The 16,951-nt window shown below is 33.6% G+C and overlaps 2 protein-coding genes across 2 annotated transcripts; both read left to right on the top strand.

Annotated features, from left to right (window-relative positions):
- Positions 1-9,577: 9,577 nt before the first annotated feature.
- Positions 9,578-11,482, top strand: LOC125052014. The gene is made up of 3 exons (XM_047652654.1): positions 9,578-9,952; positions 10,533-10,722; positions 11,187-11,482. Exons 1-3 carry the CDS (start codon positions 9,692-9,694, stop codon positions 11,480-11,482), a joined length of 747 nt encoding a protein of 248 aa, XP_047508610.1. The 5' UTR covers positions 9,578-9,691.
- Positions 11,483-11,955: 473 nt separating this feature from the next.
- LOC125052013 lies at positions 11,956-14,263 on the top strand. Its single transcript, XM_047652653.1, has 2 exons — positions 11,956-12,267; positions 14,063-14,263. Exons 1-2 carry the CDS (start codon positions 12,016-12,018, stop codon positions 14,261-14,263), a joined length of 453 nt encoding a protein of 150 aa, XP_047508609.1. The 5' UTR covers positions 11,956-12,015.
- Positions 14,264-16,951: the final 2,688 nt, after the last annotated feature.

Here is a 16,951-nt window from a genome sequence, read left to right as displayed (position 1 = left end):
ATGTTCGTATTAATATAATATATAACGAATTGTGCAGACTAACTAAAAATCATATTTATTTACAAGTAGCGCCATCTATGTGTCAGCCCACGACTAAAAATACTAAAATACTGTTTCTTTATTCAGCTATTTTTTGTTTCTTATTAGAATTTAAAGAAATACTGTTATGGAAACATTGTAAGAGGCTGGTGCCTATAATAGAACTATAGAAGTACTGTGGTAACAGGTCACCATTAATAATTCTAAGAATAAAGAATTTTTATTTAACCTATTAAATATTAACACAATATCAAAGATCTTAAAATAAAAAGAAATACTTTAGTTTTAAAAATTGCTTTGATAAATATGTCAAGACCACTTTTATATTTTACGATGAAAGATTTGTGGCATCAGTTTGCAGTCGCTTACGGGTAGTATTAAATTGCCATATTCATTGCCACTTTAGTATGAAACAATAACTTTATTCACGTCATAAATATCGCATTACTATAGTTAATAAAAAATTTACGATATTATCCTACATGAGGGAAGTGAAGTAGAGAATTGTTTTTGAAAAGCTCTATTATGTATTGAGATTTATTTGCTATTATTTCAGAATAAAGTATTAGTAATAAAACATCGTCTTTAATGTTATGAAAGTTAATGTTAGTTGTATGTCAGAATAATGTCTAGTACCGCTTTTTGCTGAAGCACTATCCAACAAAGACCGGAAAATTATGACATAATCTAACTACGTGACCTAATTCCGATAGTTCTATCAATATCAAGACTGATGTTGCCAGCTTGGACATGGTAAGAAAATTCAATATTGGTAACGGAATTTCGGCCACCGGGTTTTGCCGCAGTTTTTATAAAAATGCGGGTAACCCTGCTGAAGCCTGAAGTGATTTTCTTTATATATAACAGGGGGCAAGCCGACCGGCTCATCTGATGTTAAGTAACGCCGCCCATTGACACTCACTGCCAGAGGGCTCGCGAGTGCGTTTCCGGATTTTCAGTATTGGTACGTTATTTTCTTAAAGGACCCTCAAGGTCAAATTGGTACAGAAATACTTCAGTGGGCAGCTGGTTCCACATACTTGTGTTGCGCGGCAAACACTGCTCAGTTGTGGAAGAACGGACATCGAAGTGATACGGGTGGAATTTCGTATTCTGCCTCGACGTCCGATGATAAAACTCAGGTATTAATCGGAACAACTCTTTTGAAAATGGCTGGCTGTTCTTACTTGATCTATAGGCTAACTCTAGGACAAATATGTAGTCTCTCGTTGTGAAGAAATTGTAGGTAACCTATTTTATATAATCAAATAATATGTATAAGGAACGGGGAACGGCGTATTAAATTTATCTATTAGTTTACGTTGCATACTGAAAATATTTGATATAACAGAAAGGTGCTTGATCGGGCAGGAACTTAACCGATACGAGGAAAGCGTGGCATCTTAATAAACTTGTTGGGAGCCCTCAAACCTAGAACTTAGTACTTGGTAATAAGTTTAGATTTCCTTTGTTAAAGTTGAAGTGGCTTCGAGTTTCGTGGTCAGCGGTGTAGCCAAAGTTAGGATGGGCTTGCATAAATGAAGACGTTTAGCTTCAGGTATAATAAGTATGTTCGCAATAATGATTTGTACTTTTTAGAGTGTGTATAAAATCCAAGTAATAACAGCATTTTCAGAAATCACTTTGAAAAATTAAAATCAGAATATTTACGAGAAAAAAATTTTAGTTACAGTCAAACACAGATGTAAGAATATAAGAAATGTTAAGAGCTATGATTTGTAAAAAGTAGTTTGTTTAATATTTTTTAACGATGAAAACAAAAAATATGAAAGCTTTTCTCTGTTCCTTGCATGTATTTTTCCAAACGTAAATATATGGTTAGTCTTGAAATAGATTGTAATGCGTTCCATAGTAAACGAAGTCACGGCACAATCCAAGTTGTAATAAAAGGCACATTTCTCCACCCTTAAAATGAACGGAGAATTCTTTTCGCATAGTTCTAATGAAGAGGCGTCGAAACTTCAAATTAAGATTCCTCGAGTTCCTCACGAATAAGATTAATGAAGGGCGGCACCTGGGGTCGCTCCTAACGATGGGGCATGGGGCAACAAACCGGAAAAATAATATCGGTAAGTCTTTTATAATTTGCGATAAATGGAACGGGAGTTTTTTTAGTAATGCTAAAATAGGACGCAAAATTTGTTTCCATTTGCTTGTTTACATTGTTAAACCAAATCAAAAATATTTTTTTTATTTAATTTTAGTCCAGAAGTAAAAAAAAATTTTAATATATATTTTACCTAAGTATACGTATAATTTTTTATTTCACCTACTGGCTAATTTATTAGTAGTTGCATTATGAATTCGTAAATCGTTCAGTGTTTCATGATAACGTTCAACATGACTCGAAATGTGAATTGGTTAATTACGATTACACATTCATAAGAGCTAACAAACAAAAATGATAGAAAAATAAAAAAAATCATATCCAATAGGTACACACAATAAAAAAAAATTATGACGTTTACTAGCAGTTCTCAATTCATGGCCAAGGGCAAACACTGAACAAACTTTTCATACCACTCATTTTAATACCATGCTACATTTTGTAAATGAAGACAAAAACAGATCTTGGCTTCAGGTAGTTATTTTTTAATTAGTCGGTGAAACACGCCGTCACCTATTTCATCGTACGAACAAGTGAAAAGTCCAATGGTGGGGTTTCGAGCGTACCACAGGGTTGAGGGTCTTGATCAGGCCATTAGGCCATCATTGCTCTATAAAAAATGGAGCATTATTCACTATAATTAATTTTATTTAAATGTACCCCTACATGAAGTACGCATACGTCCCACCATAATCTTCTTTATCATAAATCTTCGTTCCAATTGCGAGCCGCCAGTGGCAGTAACGCCTATTCAAAAGTCCTCTTCTGACGCATTAGCGTTAATAAGACAATATGTAAGTGTTTGAATGAGAATAAAAGAGCTGAATGAAAATAGCTCGACAACAATGGATAGGACAACAATGAACCTACATTCGCCTTGGTTAAATGAAACCAAACCTGAATACGTTTACTGAACAGTTAAAATGACAGTTAAGATTGTGCTAACAACTTTATTCCATACTATTTCTACACTAATTGAATAGCAGTTAAGAAATATATTATGTAAAGCGATTTCCTATTCGTAAGAAAATTAATTTCTATACGTGAATAGAAATATTGGCTATTGGATAGTTAAAAAATCATTGTTTATATGAAACATAAATTATGTAATTACATTCTTGTTTTACAAGTGAGATTTTCGGAGACGGCTTCGGATACGGACATCGCATTGATTTCGACTTCGATATTCAAATATTTGAAGGTTTTTGAAGTTATTGAAGTTATACTTCTTTAGGCGCGTTATGAAAAATTTATGGGAGTGAAATTTTACGATGCGCGCTCACCAGTTATCAGTATGAAGTTGCCCACTACCGAAATCTTTTTAAACCAGCCGGGCGCCGAGCGTGCGCGAGCGAGATGGGAATAAGACAATCTACAAATAAAAAGAAATAGAATATGCGTGAAGTTAGCAGCTATGCCAAGAATTTTGAATGACCATAATGACCTTTGTAAACAAATAAAGGAGTTTTAATTATTTTTTCAAAGAAATTTGCAATGCTTTTTCACAAAGACCTATTGTTACTTAGTTAAAAGGTTATGAAACCTTTAGTTTATTTTTAAAAGTGTCTACCATAAACCACAGCATTTTATAAAGTTATATCCTAACCAGTGCGATCTTCAAAACAAGTTTGGTTGAAAAATTGCAATTCAAGTGATAAAACTTCTGCGTAGGCGTCTCTCGTCCTGTAAAAAGCCAAACAAAATGTCCATTGCCTGAAGTGGAAGTCGAAATTTAAAATTTACTCATTAGCTCATAACATGCTATCGTTAGGTTCTCAGTGAAGTGTTTGTGTGTTGTTTAGTAATTAGGTCGTGTACCTGGTATAAATTGGCACATGTTGATTATAAATTGACAAACAGAGCTTCGTCGTGTTTAACTGGACGACACTGTTATTAACTCTATATGTAGTATACTATGTGTATATATTAATTTTAGCATTTTGCATGAATAAATCTAGCTTCTTGGCAAGCTGTATGTGTTTCGATGATTTAGAATGAAAGCATATACTATATACATAGTTTTATACAATATACGTTATATTATTGTTACATTGCCAACAACAAAATAAGATAAAGTAGTATATTTAATAAACGATTCACAGAGAAACGGGCTGCCGTGTAATCAAGCTTTTTAGGAAACCCAAATGAATGCAATTTGAACAAAAAAATGATTTTAATAATTGTAACACATTTTAGTGAGAGTGCGTAAGTAGAAGTTTATTTAAAATGTATTTTCTAAGATTGCTCCCTTTTTATATACTTCAAGAGGTTTTTAATTGACCTACTTTTCGTTTTTATGTTAGCATCTTAGAGATTAGTATTTTGGTAATAACATTTTTGATTTTACATCGGCTAATAAAGTTTCACAGTTTGGTGAATGTTCAACTATGCGCGTTTATTACTTTTTGCTTGTCAAAGCGAACTTTATAGGTACTATTATTGCTGAAACGGTATGAAATTTATGGCAACACCAGAGGCAATACAATGTCCATAGATTATAGACGTGATAAAATATAAAGTAGCGTGATACATAGCCTTTATGGCAACACAGGTTATGTTACATGCAAATTATTATAAAACCTATTAAGATATCTTCGAGATAACATGGTCGTAAAAAGTGAATTGGAAGAGCGAAAACAGTAAAAAACAAGTTATTTTATTTTTATATATATGAACTTTCTATAAGCAGTAAAGAAATTATTAATCGCTTGGAGATTTTATCTACATTATTTGAAACTGTACCTTTTACCACAACTAGCATGATAGTCTTTATAAAAGAAAAGTCTTCAATCAGTGCATTCTGCATTCGTGAAAAGATCGGCGCGGCGTAAGCGACGTAGTAAGGGCTGTCGCAACATCTAAGGGTGAGATCTATAGTGCGCACTTAGACTTTGCTCAGACTTAACTACAACCATTCTTTACTTTTTTAAAGGATAATAAAGAAGGTATTGCATGAAATGAAACATCAATTTCTGTCTTAGCTTGAGCTTAGCTTAATCTCACCGTTAAAATGTCTATAAATATACTAAATCATAGTTTAACCTTAGTGTTTTTCGTAAGTAAAGTCTGAGCAAAGTCCAAGTGCGCACTATAGATCTCACCCTTAGTGGCGTTGGGCAGGCCACATAGCGCGCATGGACGAGAACCAATGGTTCACGCAAGCTTCTTGAATGGAGACCTTGGTAGAACAAAAGGCCGCGCCAAGGAGGTCCCAGTGGGCCAGTGCAGGCCGTACTAGAGGAAAATGGAGGAGGCCTACGTCCAGAAATGAAGAGCTGATGATGATGAAACTATCTTTACAATCTATATATTATTATTTTTAGTATGTTATAAAATATACGCAGCACAAACATTTCGACTCTAAACAAAATAGTTTGTTAATAGGCTGTTACGTGACGAAAACATAACACTCAATAGATATTTTACACCATAATTACTAAATTGAAGCTTTGTTTGAAATTTGAAATTGTGAAAAGCTATGATATTTCAAAATAATTGACTATTTTCTAATGCAAGAAGGAGTTTATAAATGTCATATTTATTAGCTTAAAGCTAAATAATATACTTTTACTTGACTTAAGTCGTTATTGTTAGAATGTTAGTTGTGTTATTGGAAAATTCGGCTCTGATTGTAGATTTCATTAAGCCCTTATGACTTTCATAGATACCCCTAAGGGATAGGTATAGAATCTAAATTATTTTGCATTTTCATACCTTATTATACCTTTTTACTCCGACACTTTACACTAAGCCGAACAAGAAGAAAGTAACAGAATATATAAAAGAATTGGACAAGTATGATACCAATACCAATTTATCACTAAAGTAAATAAGTCATAAATTTATATACATTTAACTAATTGCCAAAAATACAGTTTCTTACAAGACAGAATAATGAATTTATAACTCAAAATAGTTCAGTTCATCGAATATTTCAATCGTGTTCCATTTTCCTAAGTACTTATTCCACTTCACTTTGCAAATAATAGAATATGAGCACAGTAGCTTCTAAACATGCTCAAAGACACTTGGAACTTCGTACATCTCATTTCGCAACGAAACAAGACAATGCTTTTAAGCGATTCCTCTAATGCAGGGGTAGGTACCTAATACTTATATAGTACTTTTCGACAACTTTAAGATATATTTGAATAATGAATCTGTGGTTAGGGGTTACAGAGTTATGTAATGTTGCTGTTGTTTTATTCCTATTAAACTCATACATAAAAAACCATTTATATTTTTAGATTCTTTGAAGCCATTTTATAACCTACTAGCAGACCGGCCAAGCGTTGCTGTGGCTAAGGTCTTAGTTATATTACATAGTAGGAACCTATTCAAGGGAAACGGTAGAACACCAGTCATGGGGACCACCATGCTTTTTTGGTGGTAATGCCATTAATTTGTAACTTATTTGAAACGTTGGTACGTTCAACACAGCGCCTCCTGTTAGAATTGTGACTATCAAATAATAAACAAATATTTTGCAATAAAATAATATTGCGGGTATAAATTGAGATGTAAGCTATCCTATCTTTTAAGTTGGATCAAACTACACACGGTGTGCAAATTTGATTGAAATCGGTTCGGTAGTTTAGGAGTCCATAGCGGACAAACAACGTGACATGTAATTTATATACATTAAGCTATCAAGAGCTACGATTTTTTAAAATTTCATGATCGATACGAATTTATATTTTTAATTACGTACTGCAACATGCAATGTTTTACTATGTTTTAATGGTTTTCTACGAAGAACAAATTACAACATTAGCATGAAAAACGAGTGGGTGTTTTCAGTGAAAAAGTTGATTAAAAACTAATTGAAATTTCTTAAATAATTTGCATATTTATCGACCACAGTCGGTTGTTGATTTATTTAATACTTCATGAATCATATGGCGTCGTGACCACTGGTAATTGGTTCGATCGAATTAATCCTTTTGGTTATATTTTATGGAGTTTCAATAATTGATTCGAGCTAGACATCAATAAGTAACTGCTGGCTATATTTTAAAATGTTTAATGCGGTCGTGGTTCGTAAAGTCATAGTAACGGAGAGGAATGAAACTTATTGGGTACTAAAAAGAGTTCTTAAAACAGGTAAATAATATAGCTTTACCGAAGCCTGCACACAGCACTGTTAGATTTAAAAGCAATCCTTTTGACATTTATGTTTTTTTAAATTAAATTGTATTCTTTTTGACTTCAGTTATCAAACTCCAACTTCATAATACGAGTAATACCTAGGTTTTAAGCTATTGCATAGATTTTATCGCGGGCTTTGAACGCGGCGACCGAATCAAGAAATTCCGTAACGAAAAAACCTGACGTAATATAGGTGCGACAAATACGCGTTAGAGTGGGACAGAATGCATACTGCGCATTCCCATCTCTCTGACGAGATCGGTGACGTAACGTGAGCGCTGCCGCGCCGGTGCAGCCGGTACGCGTTAGAATGAGACAGACTATATAGGCATTTTAGTCTGAGTCTGGTAGTGTGGTAGATTGAAATAATATAAAAAAAACAAATACTGCATAAATAAATAATTATAACTGCATAAGTTGATAAAATATAAACTGTTTCGAACCAGCAACCTCCCAACATGAGACGATCAGTACATTTTTAAATATGGAAATAACTGATATTTAACTAGCTAAAACTATTATTGTTTTTGCGGAAGCAGTCGATAATAGTAATACTAAATTAAAAATAACAAAGCGAGTACTTCACATTTTAAATTAAGAACCTCCGACACATATCGTTGATCAGTCTTGTTAGACTGGTCTAAAACTTTAACGATTTTGTGTTACATAATATTTACCTCGACGTATGCAGTGCTTTGCAGAGGTCATGGTCAGCGAGAGTCTGTCACATCAAGTTGAGTGAATTTGATATTAGTGATATATAAGCACAACTTCTACCTTTACAGTGTTAAAACAGTGATTGTAATTTAAGTTTGTTTTGTTTCGTTACGGTTTCACTATTTTATTTGCAATCGGATTTACGCTTTGCAATTAGTATAAAGAAATTTTGATTCCCTGTAAATTAAGTCAGTTTCCATGTTTTGTTCCAATTTTTAAAAGGACTAAATTTATGATATAAATTTTTACTGTACTTTTTTATAGTAAGTAGTTTCCTCGCTCAACGTATAAGTATCGCAATTGAGCGAGGAAATGCTGCCAGCGTTAAAGGTACACTACCACATGGACCAAAATTTGTTTTAATTTTCTTTTTATTTATTTTTAATTATTACTACTTTTTGTTAAAGTATGACTTTGTTTTGAAAGTTTTAACATAAATGACGGGTACTGGCTGATACTTATGATGAATTAACCGTTTTTTTTTTAAAGTTATATCTAATCTAAACATCATATGACGCTTACGTCATTGAATTCTCATATTACAAGATATCCCCCTTTTTCGCTTATTATCAAATAGATAACACATATATAATATAGGAGTATAAATTTATAGTACGAGCGTTATTTGCCTTTATTTGAAATACATATAGTTACAGGTCATTACCATTTGCGGATGCTCATAAAAAATGGCATTAAAATAATTAGTTAAACCTTTACCGTTATTAGTTAAAAAGATTTTTATCTAGATATTTAGTAAAGTCGTAAATAGTTTTAATACTATTATACAGATACACTGCGGCAAAGAAATACTACACATGTATTTACTAAGGAACAGTAGTTTTACGACTAATAAAAACTTCATTAGACATGCCCTTGGTTTCCTGGCATTAAGTGACCATGTTTCAGGGCTCATTCGCGGATAGCGTAATCCCAACAAAATTACTTTCTCTCGGAGAAGCAAAACAATAGCGATCTCGGACCACCCTCATTACATTTTATTACTATAAAGCTACACGGTTTCGCTTTTTTCACATATAAATATAAATGAAGCTATAAAGGTTGGGAGGAAACGTTAATGGAAAATGTTTTTTATTATTCCTTGCGGCTTCACGAAAATATGGGGTCGAACTACAAATTGGGCTTACTTCTAATAATTATTAAGATGTTGTTGTTGTATTAAACAGATTTTTTTTTAAATTTCTTACATGGTGAATAAACTAGTAAACGTATGTTAACCATACATACATACCTACACGAAACATTAAAGCATTTCAATCAAATCTTGGTTTGATTCCCTGTAGGGACTAAGCAGATGCAGTAATGTGTTTGTTAATATTTTTAAAGTATGCTCAAAATTGCTTGTTCTTAGATGAATTCAATACCATTTGGATAACTACAAATTTCGTAAAGGATAAATATTTTCATTAACAAGATCTCACAATATTCGTTGAAAACTTTTAAAAGGCTTCATGTAACGAACAATTTTCACGTTATCTGTAGGATTACGGTGATAGCTCTCTATGACTCACTAAGCCAGAAACAACTAGACCGTGCAAAGAACTTTATCGTCAAGGATTCACTATCAGACACTTGACATGCCAACTTGACAGCAGAAATATGTAGAATTTTCCTTTTACTTTTGTGTATTATTTCATAAAAATGGCAGGACGTGGTTGCAACCTTGAGTGCGTTAAGGGAGATGATGCTGGTAAAGACGTAATTGAATTTATGGGTCCTGTCAAAATTATTTTGGTTGACCAGCCAAAAAATTTGTATATGAGGAAGAGGTTTGCTGCTGCGGCTATAGTATTGGCACACATGATGATGGGAGCAACTAGTATGACCGTTTTTTACTACACATTGAGTTACCAGAAGGATTCAGCTCTGTTCGCATCGCATATAGTATTAGGAACAGCTGGGGTATTGCATTCTTAATTCTCTATATTATATTTTTTGAAAGGGAATACAATGAGATACTATGAACTAATTCTAGGAAAACAATAATATTTATGAATCTCGTGGCATAATGGAGAACTAAGACAGCAGCTTTTTAAGATTGATACTTTCAAAAATCTGCATAAATGATTTCGATATAGATACAGGCAAACATCTTGAACAAATGTCCTTGCCTGCGCAGAGGCGATTTTTAGGTATCACGTGATTGGTAAATCAGTTGACGTTTGTGTGATGTGTCCCGCGATGCGCAAACTTTCCTCCACGCCCTTGTTTAATGATTAAGAAGCTTGCCAGTATCTGTAATAGACACGCATTAATAATTTAATAATGCCTCATTTATTGAAAGAAAATATCTGTTAAATTCTATTTTTTGTTCTCTAGAAAATTATTATTATTATTTATTCTACAATTTGGTAGAAGTTGTTTCAAGAAAGTATAAGATAATACTAGAAGAGTAAGCTAAGCTTATTTTTACTTGTTGATAGGGAATTCGTAAAAGCTACACAATTAAAAGTAATATCATTTTTATTTGTATTATTGACAGTTGCAACTGTGCATGCCTTCGGGTATTCTTGCTGTGCATAAACTCGCTGGTTCCACCGCCGTATTAAGACTACCTCACCGACCATTCGAACACTTTTTATTTCAATTTTTTGCAATTATTTGTGGCATTTTGTCGGCACTGGCATCTTATTTCTTCGGCAATTTTAAGATCACGGTTCACTCTGTAACAGGTTAGTATGAAATTATAAAATGGCATTTATGAAATGCTTTGAACTATAAAATCAGTAGACTTTGAATGTAATATAGTATGAAAATATATTAGATATTCGTATGTGTGGAAAGTAAGTTTTTAATTTTGTAACGTTACCTGTTTTTAACTGCGTCTAAGGTAAGCATTATGTGGTATAATAGTGGTAAGTTGATAAAATAGTACTTACCCAAAAACAGCGTCTTCAACTTAATGTAATTGGGCACTTTCTTATGTTAACTATCCTTATTAGTAAACTAGGTTAGACTTAAATTACTTATTAGTCTTAAGTTAGGTTAGATCGTAATGTTAAATGATTTCTCAGTGCAGAGACAATTTATAAAAAAACTTCTATAATAGAAACAATGTTTATGGATCATGAAGACAATATATATTTTTAATTTAAAGACGGATATATGTCAATTTAATAGTTTTTTTTCATTTCAGGTATAGCGGTAACTTTAATAGCTATCTTAAATGCTATATTTGGGATAATTGTTTACGACTACAGCGGCACGAGGATAGATCACACTGAATTAGGTACTGCGCGACAATTTTGCTACAAAACTCACAAATTTTTAGGAATGCTAGCCTTTACTGTATCATCTGCATGTTTTATTTCGGGATTGTTGAAAGAAACATTTGTGGAATGGGCTCCAGTAGTTGAAATACCTTATATCACTGGTATATTCTGTGTGTGTTATACATTTGTTGTTTTGTATAAGCCGTTAAGAGAACATTAATATTGTTTGGGTGTTTTATTATCTATGTTAAGAATATTAACCCTAGATCTTTGTCTTTCTAAGTGCGCATTTAATCAACTATAATACCAATGAAAAAATTAGACAAGTTGCGACGAAAAAATTGTGCTTCTTCGAGTCAAAAGTAATACTAATTGCAAATCTGTGTTCGCAGCATAATAACCTCAAAATGGCTGCGCTTCCACCTCTACTGAGCGCGATACGTCACTGTTCTCGTGGATCGTAATGATTCTTTTAATCCTTTAGTGGTAAAATTTAATTTTGGATTTAGGGGATAGATTCGAAACTACAACGCCATACTGTATCCCCCGATTTTGGTATGTTTAGGTTTTTTGGATTGCCTCCATATGGTAACATTTTAAAGACATATTCACGTCAAAAAGGAATGAAATGTATTTGGTCTATATTACTTTTTGGCGGAATGTCTGCCAGTACTTTGACAGTGGCATTATAGATATTTCAAAATGGTACAAAACAGTTTAAATTATTTTTACGTTAACATACGCGATGATTAAATGGAATCTTCGCAGCCAACGCCCATCATTAAAGATATTGGCACAAATAGAAAATCAAAGCAGCATGAGAAAAAATCTAGACATAATCCTCTTAGGATTTTAATAATTGAGCCTAGTGGAAGGTATTGTAGAAGTGTATGGTGTGCTATTGGTTTGGGTCTTGTTCACATTTTAATTGGTGCCACAAATATGTCAGTTTTAATATATGCTATGATGAAAGGAGATACACATGCCGCCTTGTGTGCTATTGCTGTAAGTATCTTTTAAATTAATAATTGGGAAGTATTTTAAAATATTGATGTATTAACAAAATAGAGCAAGATTATTGAAACATTTTCTTAAGTTTAAGGTGTAAAGCGTTTTAGCTGTTCTATAATGTTTTTTCTTAATCAGCACATTCAGAATTTTAGAATAATACACTCCCAGGGGCCGTTAGTAGACAGGTTTATGTTCTAAGTATTTTAAATGGAGATTTATAAAATATTCTGACTTAAATAATATTATGGTTGCGTATTAATTTATATTCCATCGAGATCATTCATGATTACCTAATTTTTATCTATGTAAATTTGAGAGTAAGAATCTATGCAGTGACTATTCATACGGATATCCGTATGAATAGTCACTGCGTTATTCACCCGAAAAGTTCTAATTTCGTGTTGATAGATTATAGGGTTCCGAAAATTTTGAATCGATACCTACTCGTTTGTATTTTCTAATTAGTACTTGTATTTAATTTTCTTACTAGAATAAAGAGAGTGTATATAAAAAATCGGAGGCGCGGAGGAAGAGCAGTCCCCACCCGCTGTAACAAAGCACAGACATGAATAAAATGCCTGTGCTTTGGTACACAAGGGTGGAGGGGCTGCATTTCCCGTAGCGCCGGAGCTGCCCAAAAAATCTATTATTATTATTGTTCGGTTAGGTTAGTATATAATAAAATAATAGTATATAATTAAAAAAAAAACTAAGGTTTTTGGCTGCGTCTATTCATACGGATATACGGATGAATAACGCAGTGACTATTCATACGGATATCCGTATGAATGGACGCAGCCAAAAATCTAATGACGTTAGTGTTGACACTGACTTCGTCTGTCATCTGACAAATCTGTCATAGTTAAGAAAATGTAAATTCAGTTGGTTATGACATAATTTTAAATATGCGTATGATAATCATAGATCCTGTCGGAGAATATTGGAATGTAGTATTTTGTGCAGTAGGTGTGGGATTATCTCAAATGTGTATAGGTGGAGTTTTGACTTCAGTAATAATATATTTAATAAAGACAGGCAGCGATATACACGTACCTTTGTGTGTTTTTGGAGTAAGTATAAAGAATCCTGGGCTTAGTGATTAAGTGCTTCTCTTTGATCCCGAGATGGTAAGTTCAAACCCGGTGATGTACTAACAGTTGGCTATTTATTTCTATATATAACTAGCTCTGAAGGGTCACCAAAATATGCAATCTGAGGTGAAAACCCATTGCAGTACAATGCTAATATTTTTCATGCAAACATGAAACATAAACGTTGGCGTTTTAATAGTTAATAGTCCTTTGGCGTTGCGTAGAGATGTGCGGTCACTCTGCATCTTCTACCGCATTTACCATGGAGAGTGTTCAGAGGAGTTGTTCGGATTAATACCTGCAGCTGAGATTCATCATTGGACGTAGAGGCAGAATACGAAATTCCACCCGTATCACCTCGACGTCCGCCGTTCCACAACTGAGCGTTTTTCAAGGAAGTTTTTGCCGCGCATCACCATTTTGTGGAACCAGCTGTCCACTGACGTATTTCCGAACCAATTCGACTTAGGGACCTTCACGAAAAAATCGTACCAATTCTTTAAAGGCCGGCAACGCACTCGCGAGCCCTCTGGCATTGAGAGTGTCCATGGGTGGCGGTATCACTTAACATCAGTTGAGCCTCCTGCCCGTTTGCCCCCTGTTCTATAAAAAAAAACTTTATAAAGATGATCATGATCATGATTTAAGTATTATGCTTAGTGAACTATTGACTTTTATTAGATTCAAAATGTTTTCAGTATCATTTTTTCTCAGCGGAAGCAATATTGAGTCTTAACTACGCAAATGGCTGGTCAACACCAATGAGATTAAGACATAGAAGGCTTGCACACACATTACTCCAAATGTGTGCTATGGCTTTGGCAATTACTGGTACATTGCTGATAACTGTTGACAAAGGACTATCTTCCAGCCCTCATGGATTAACAGGTACTACCTGAAACGGTTATTTGTGATCCTCATTTTATGTTACATAAAACAAACAGCTAATAATGGCTTATTTGTTTCTTCCGTGTATCGTCATCGGACGTCGAGGCAGAGTACGAAATTCCACCTGTATCACCTCGACGTCCGCCATTCTACAACTGAGCGTTTTTCAAGGCAGTTTTTGCCGCGCACCACCACTTTGTGGAACCAGCTGCCCACTGAAGTATTTCCGAACCAATTCGACTTAGGGTCCTTCAAGAAAAGAGCGTACCAATTCTTGAAAGGCCGGCAACGCACTCGCGAGCCCTCTGGTATTGAGAGTGTCCATGGGCGGTATCACTTAACGTCAGGTGAGCCTCCTGCCCGTTTGTTGTTCTATAAAAAAAAAGTAATACATTAATTAAGGAAAAAGATAAAGTTAGTACACTGTAGAACGGGTTAACAATTTATTATTTAAAAGTAGTTTTAAATTTTATCTAAATTCCATTTGCAATCATATCAAATATGCTTTTGACGAGTCAAATATTTACAAAAGTACTTAAAATTCGTACATCGCTACTTGTGTATGCATAAAAGATTTTTAACATTTTTATACATTACATACATGGAAGGGTCTGAGCCCAGAGGGATTAGAAGCAACAATACGTAAAATAAAAAAGCTATCGTATTGGAAAAGTAACGATAGATTTTTGTATGGAAAACTTAAGAAGCGTATTTGGAATAAAAAGGCATAAGCATGTATACATGTATTTAACACAAATTGTATGAAAAATCTATTGAGGTATAAAAAACTGAAATTATCGTATTAAAGTTCGTGCTAAAACCTCAGACTCTGATTAGGAAATCATACATACAATGTAAAAACTCATATATCAGCCATTTCATTACATTTTTAATATTGATTTGGCTTTTAATCGTTCACCAGTTTCGTAACATACAGTGTTACAAAGTTCAATACGTTTTAAACAAAGTTGCAAAACAACGTTGTTTTATTCACAATTTCAAATTTTAACTAGTTTTAAACTCATTTGCGGCTACGGTAGTTTGGTTATAAGCTGTGTTATAAGGTGTTAAGCTTTTTTTGATGAAATTTTGTAAGGATTCAATTTCTGAGATTATCCTAATAAAATATTTATGAACGTAGGTAACTTAATGTACATTTATGTAATAGCGTTTTCCGCAATAATTTTAGATAGGGTCGAAGTATGGGATCCTGATTTTTTTTTCAAAACGATATGGTTTCGCATACATCCCAAGTGGCTTGTAATATTTATTTATTCATTTCGTTTCGTAATTCTATAGGTAACCTAAATAATATATAACAAAAACCGATTAACAACGAATACATAAGGTATAGTTACAAAAAGGTTCAAACATTTATAAAAGGAAAAATCTATAAAATTATTCAATACATTTAACTAAGTAATACCTTATTCCTCTGATGTGTGATGGTTTAAAAGTGTGTTCGTGAGGGTGTATACTGTATATGAGGGGTGTGCTCATGATGCAGGTGATTTAGTTATTAATACCATTCATATATATTTAAGTGTGCCTAAATAATAACAAATATTGTGTAGTAATAAATTAGTTTAAAAACCAACCTGACCAACCAGAGCATTGTTGGCCTAGTAGCTTCAGCGTACGACTCTTATCCCTGAGGTCGTAGGTTCGATCCCCGGCTGTGCACCAATGGACTTTCTTCCTTTGTGCGCATTTAACATTCGCTCGAACGGTGAAGGAAAACATCGTGAGGAAACCGACATGTCTTAGACCCAAAAAGTCGACGTCGTGTGTCAGGCACTGAAGGCTGATCACCTACTTGCCAATTAGATTTAAAAATGATCATGAAACAGATTCAGAAATCTGAGGCACAGACCTAAAGAAGTTGTAGCGCCACTGTTTTTTTTTAAACCAACCTATTTAAAATCTGTTCTTAAAATTGTTTAACGTTTTACAGGACTAATAGCTGGTGTATTAGCGTGCATCGCATTTTTAACGGGGGCTTGTGGTCTTTTCGGTGGTCGCAATCTGAAACTTTTCCACATAACATTCGGAATACCAACCTTTCTGATGTCATCTATCTCATTCTGTTTTGGACTTTTCACTAAAGAGTTTAAGGAATGGGCTGGATCGACTATGGTGTTCATTTTATTTGGTTTTATTATGTTTTATACGTTTTTTATTATGATTACGTGTTTTATTAAGTATGCAATGAGAATATAATCATTTCATAATTTGTCTTTTATTTACAAGACTAGTAGACTCGGCCAAGCGTTGCTGTGGCTACGATTTTTGTTATATTACACAGTAGTAAACTATTCAAGAGAAACGGCAGGAGAACATCAATCCACGATGCTTTTTTGGTGGTTATGCCATTAAATTGTAGCTTATGTGAAACCTTGGTATTTATTTTGATAAGGTTCAATACCTAGGTACGAATAAAGCGCCTTTTCTAGCGGTGAAAAAAAATAATAATAAAAGGACGCTTAAAAGATGTGGAACATATTAAAGAAAATATCTACAAAACAAGGTGACGTAACTATAAAAGATGTGGAACATATTTAAGAAAATATCTACAATACAAGATATTTTATAGGCATTTTCTTTACACCTTGGGTAACATTATTGTAGTTTTAGTAAGGATTCTTATTTTTTTCTTGCAATTAAAATAACCTATATTAATTGGTGCTAATGGGTATGGA

The sequence above is a fragment of the Pieris napi genome, chromosome 8, assembly GCF_905475465.1.
Source record: "Pieris napi chromosome 8, ilPieNapi1.2, whole genome shotgun sequence".
NCBI classification, from domain to species: Eukaryota; Metazoa; Arthropoda; class Insecta; order Lepidoptera; family Pieridae; genus Pieris; species Pieris napi.
Note: the sequence above shows the minus strand (reverse complement) of the source record. Positions and strands in the feature narration are given on the sequence as shown.

Coding starts and splice junctions, on each gene's coding strand:
- LOC125052014 (XM_047652654.1), top strand. CDS start 9,692: ATGGCAGGACGTGGTTGCAACCTTGAGTGCGTTAAGGGAGATGATGCT. Junction 9,953..10,532: donor TAGTATTAGGAACAGCTGGG/GTATTGCATTCT, acceptor TATTATTGACAG/TTGCAACTGTGCATGCCTTC. Junction 10,723..11,186: donor CACGGTTCACTCTGTAACAG/GTTAGTATGAAA, acceptor TTTTCATTTCAG/GTATAGCGGTAACTTTAATA.
- LOC125052013 (XM_047652653.1), top strand. CDS start 12,016: ATGGAATCTTCGCAGCCAACGCCCATCATTAAAGATATTGGCACAAAT. Junction 12,268..14,062: donor CCGCCTTGTGTGCTATTGCT/GTAAGTATCTTT, acceptor AAATGTTTTCAG/TATCATTTTTTCTCAGCGGA.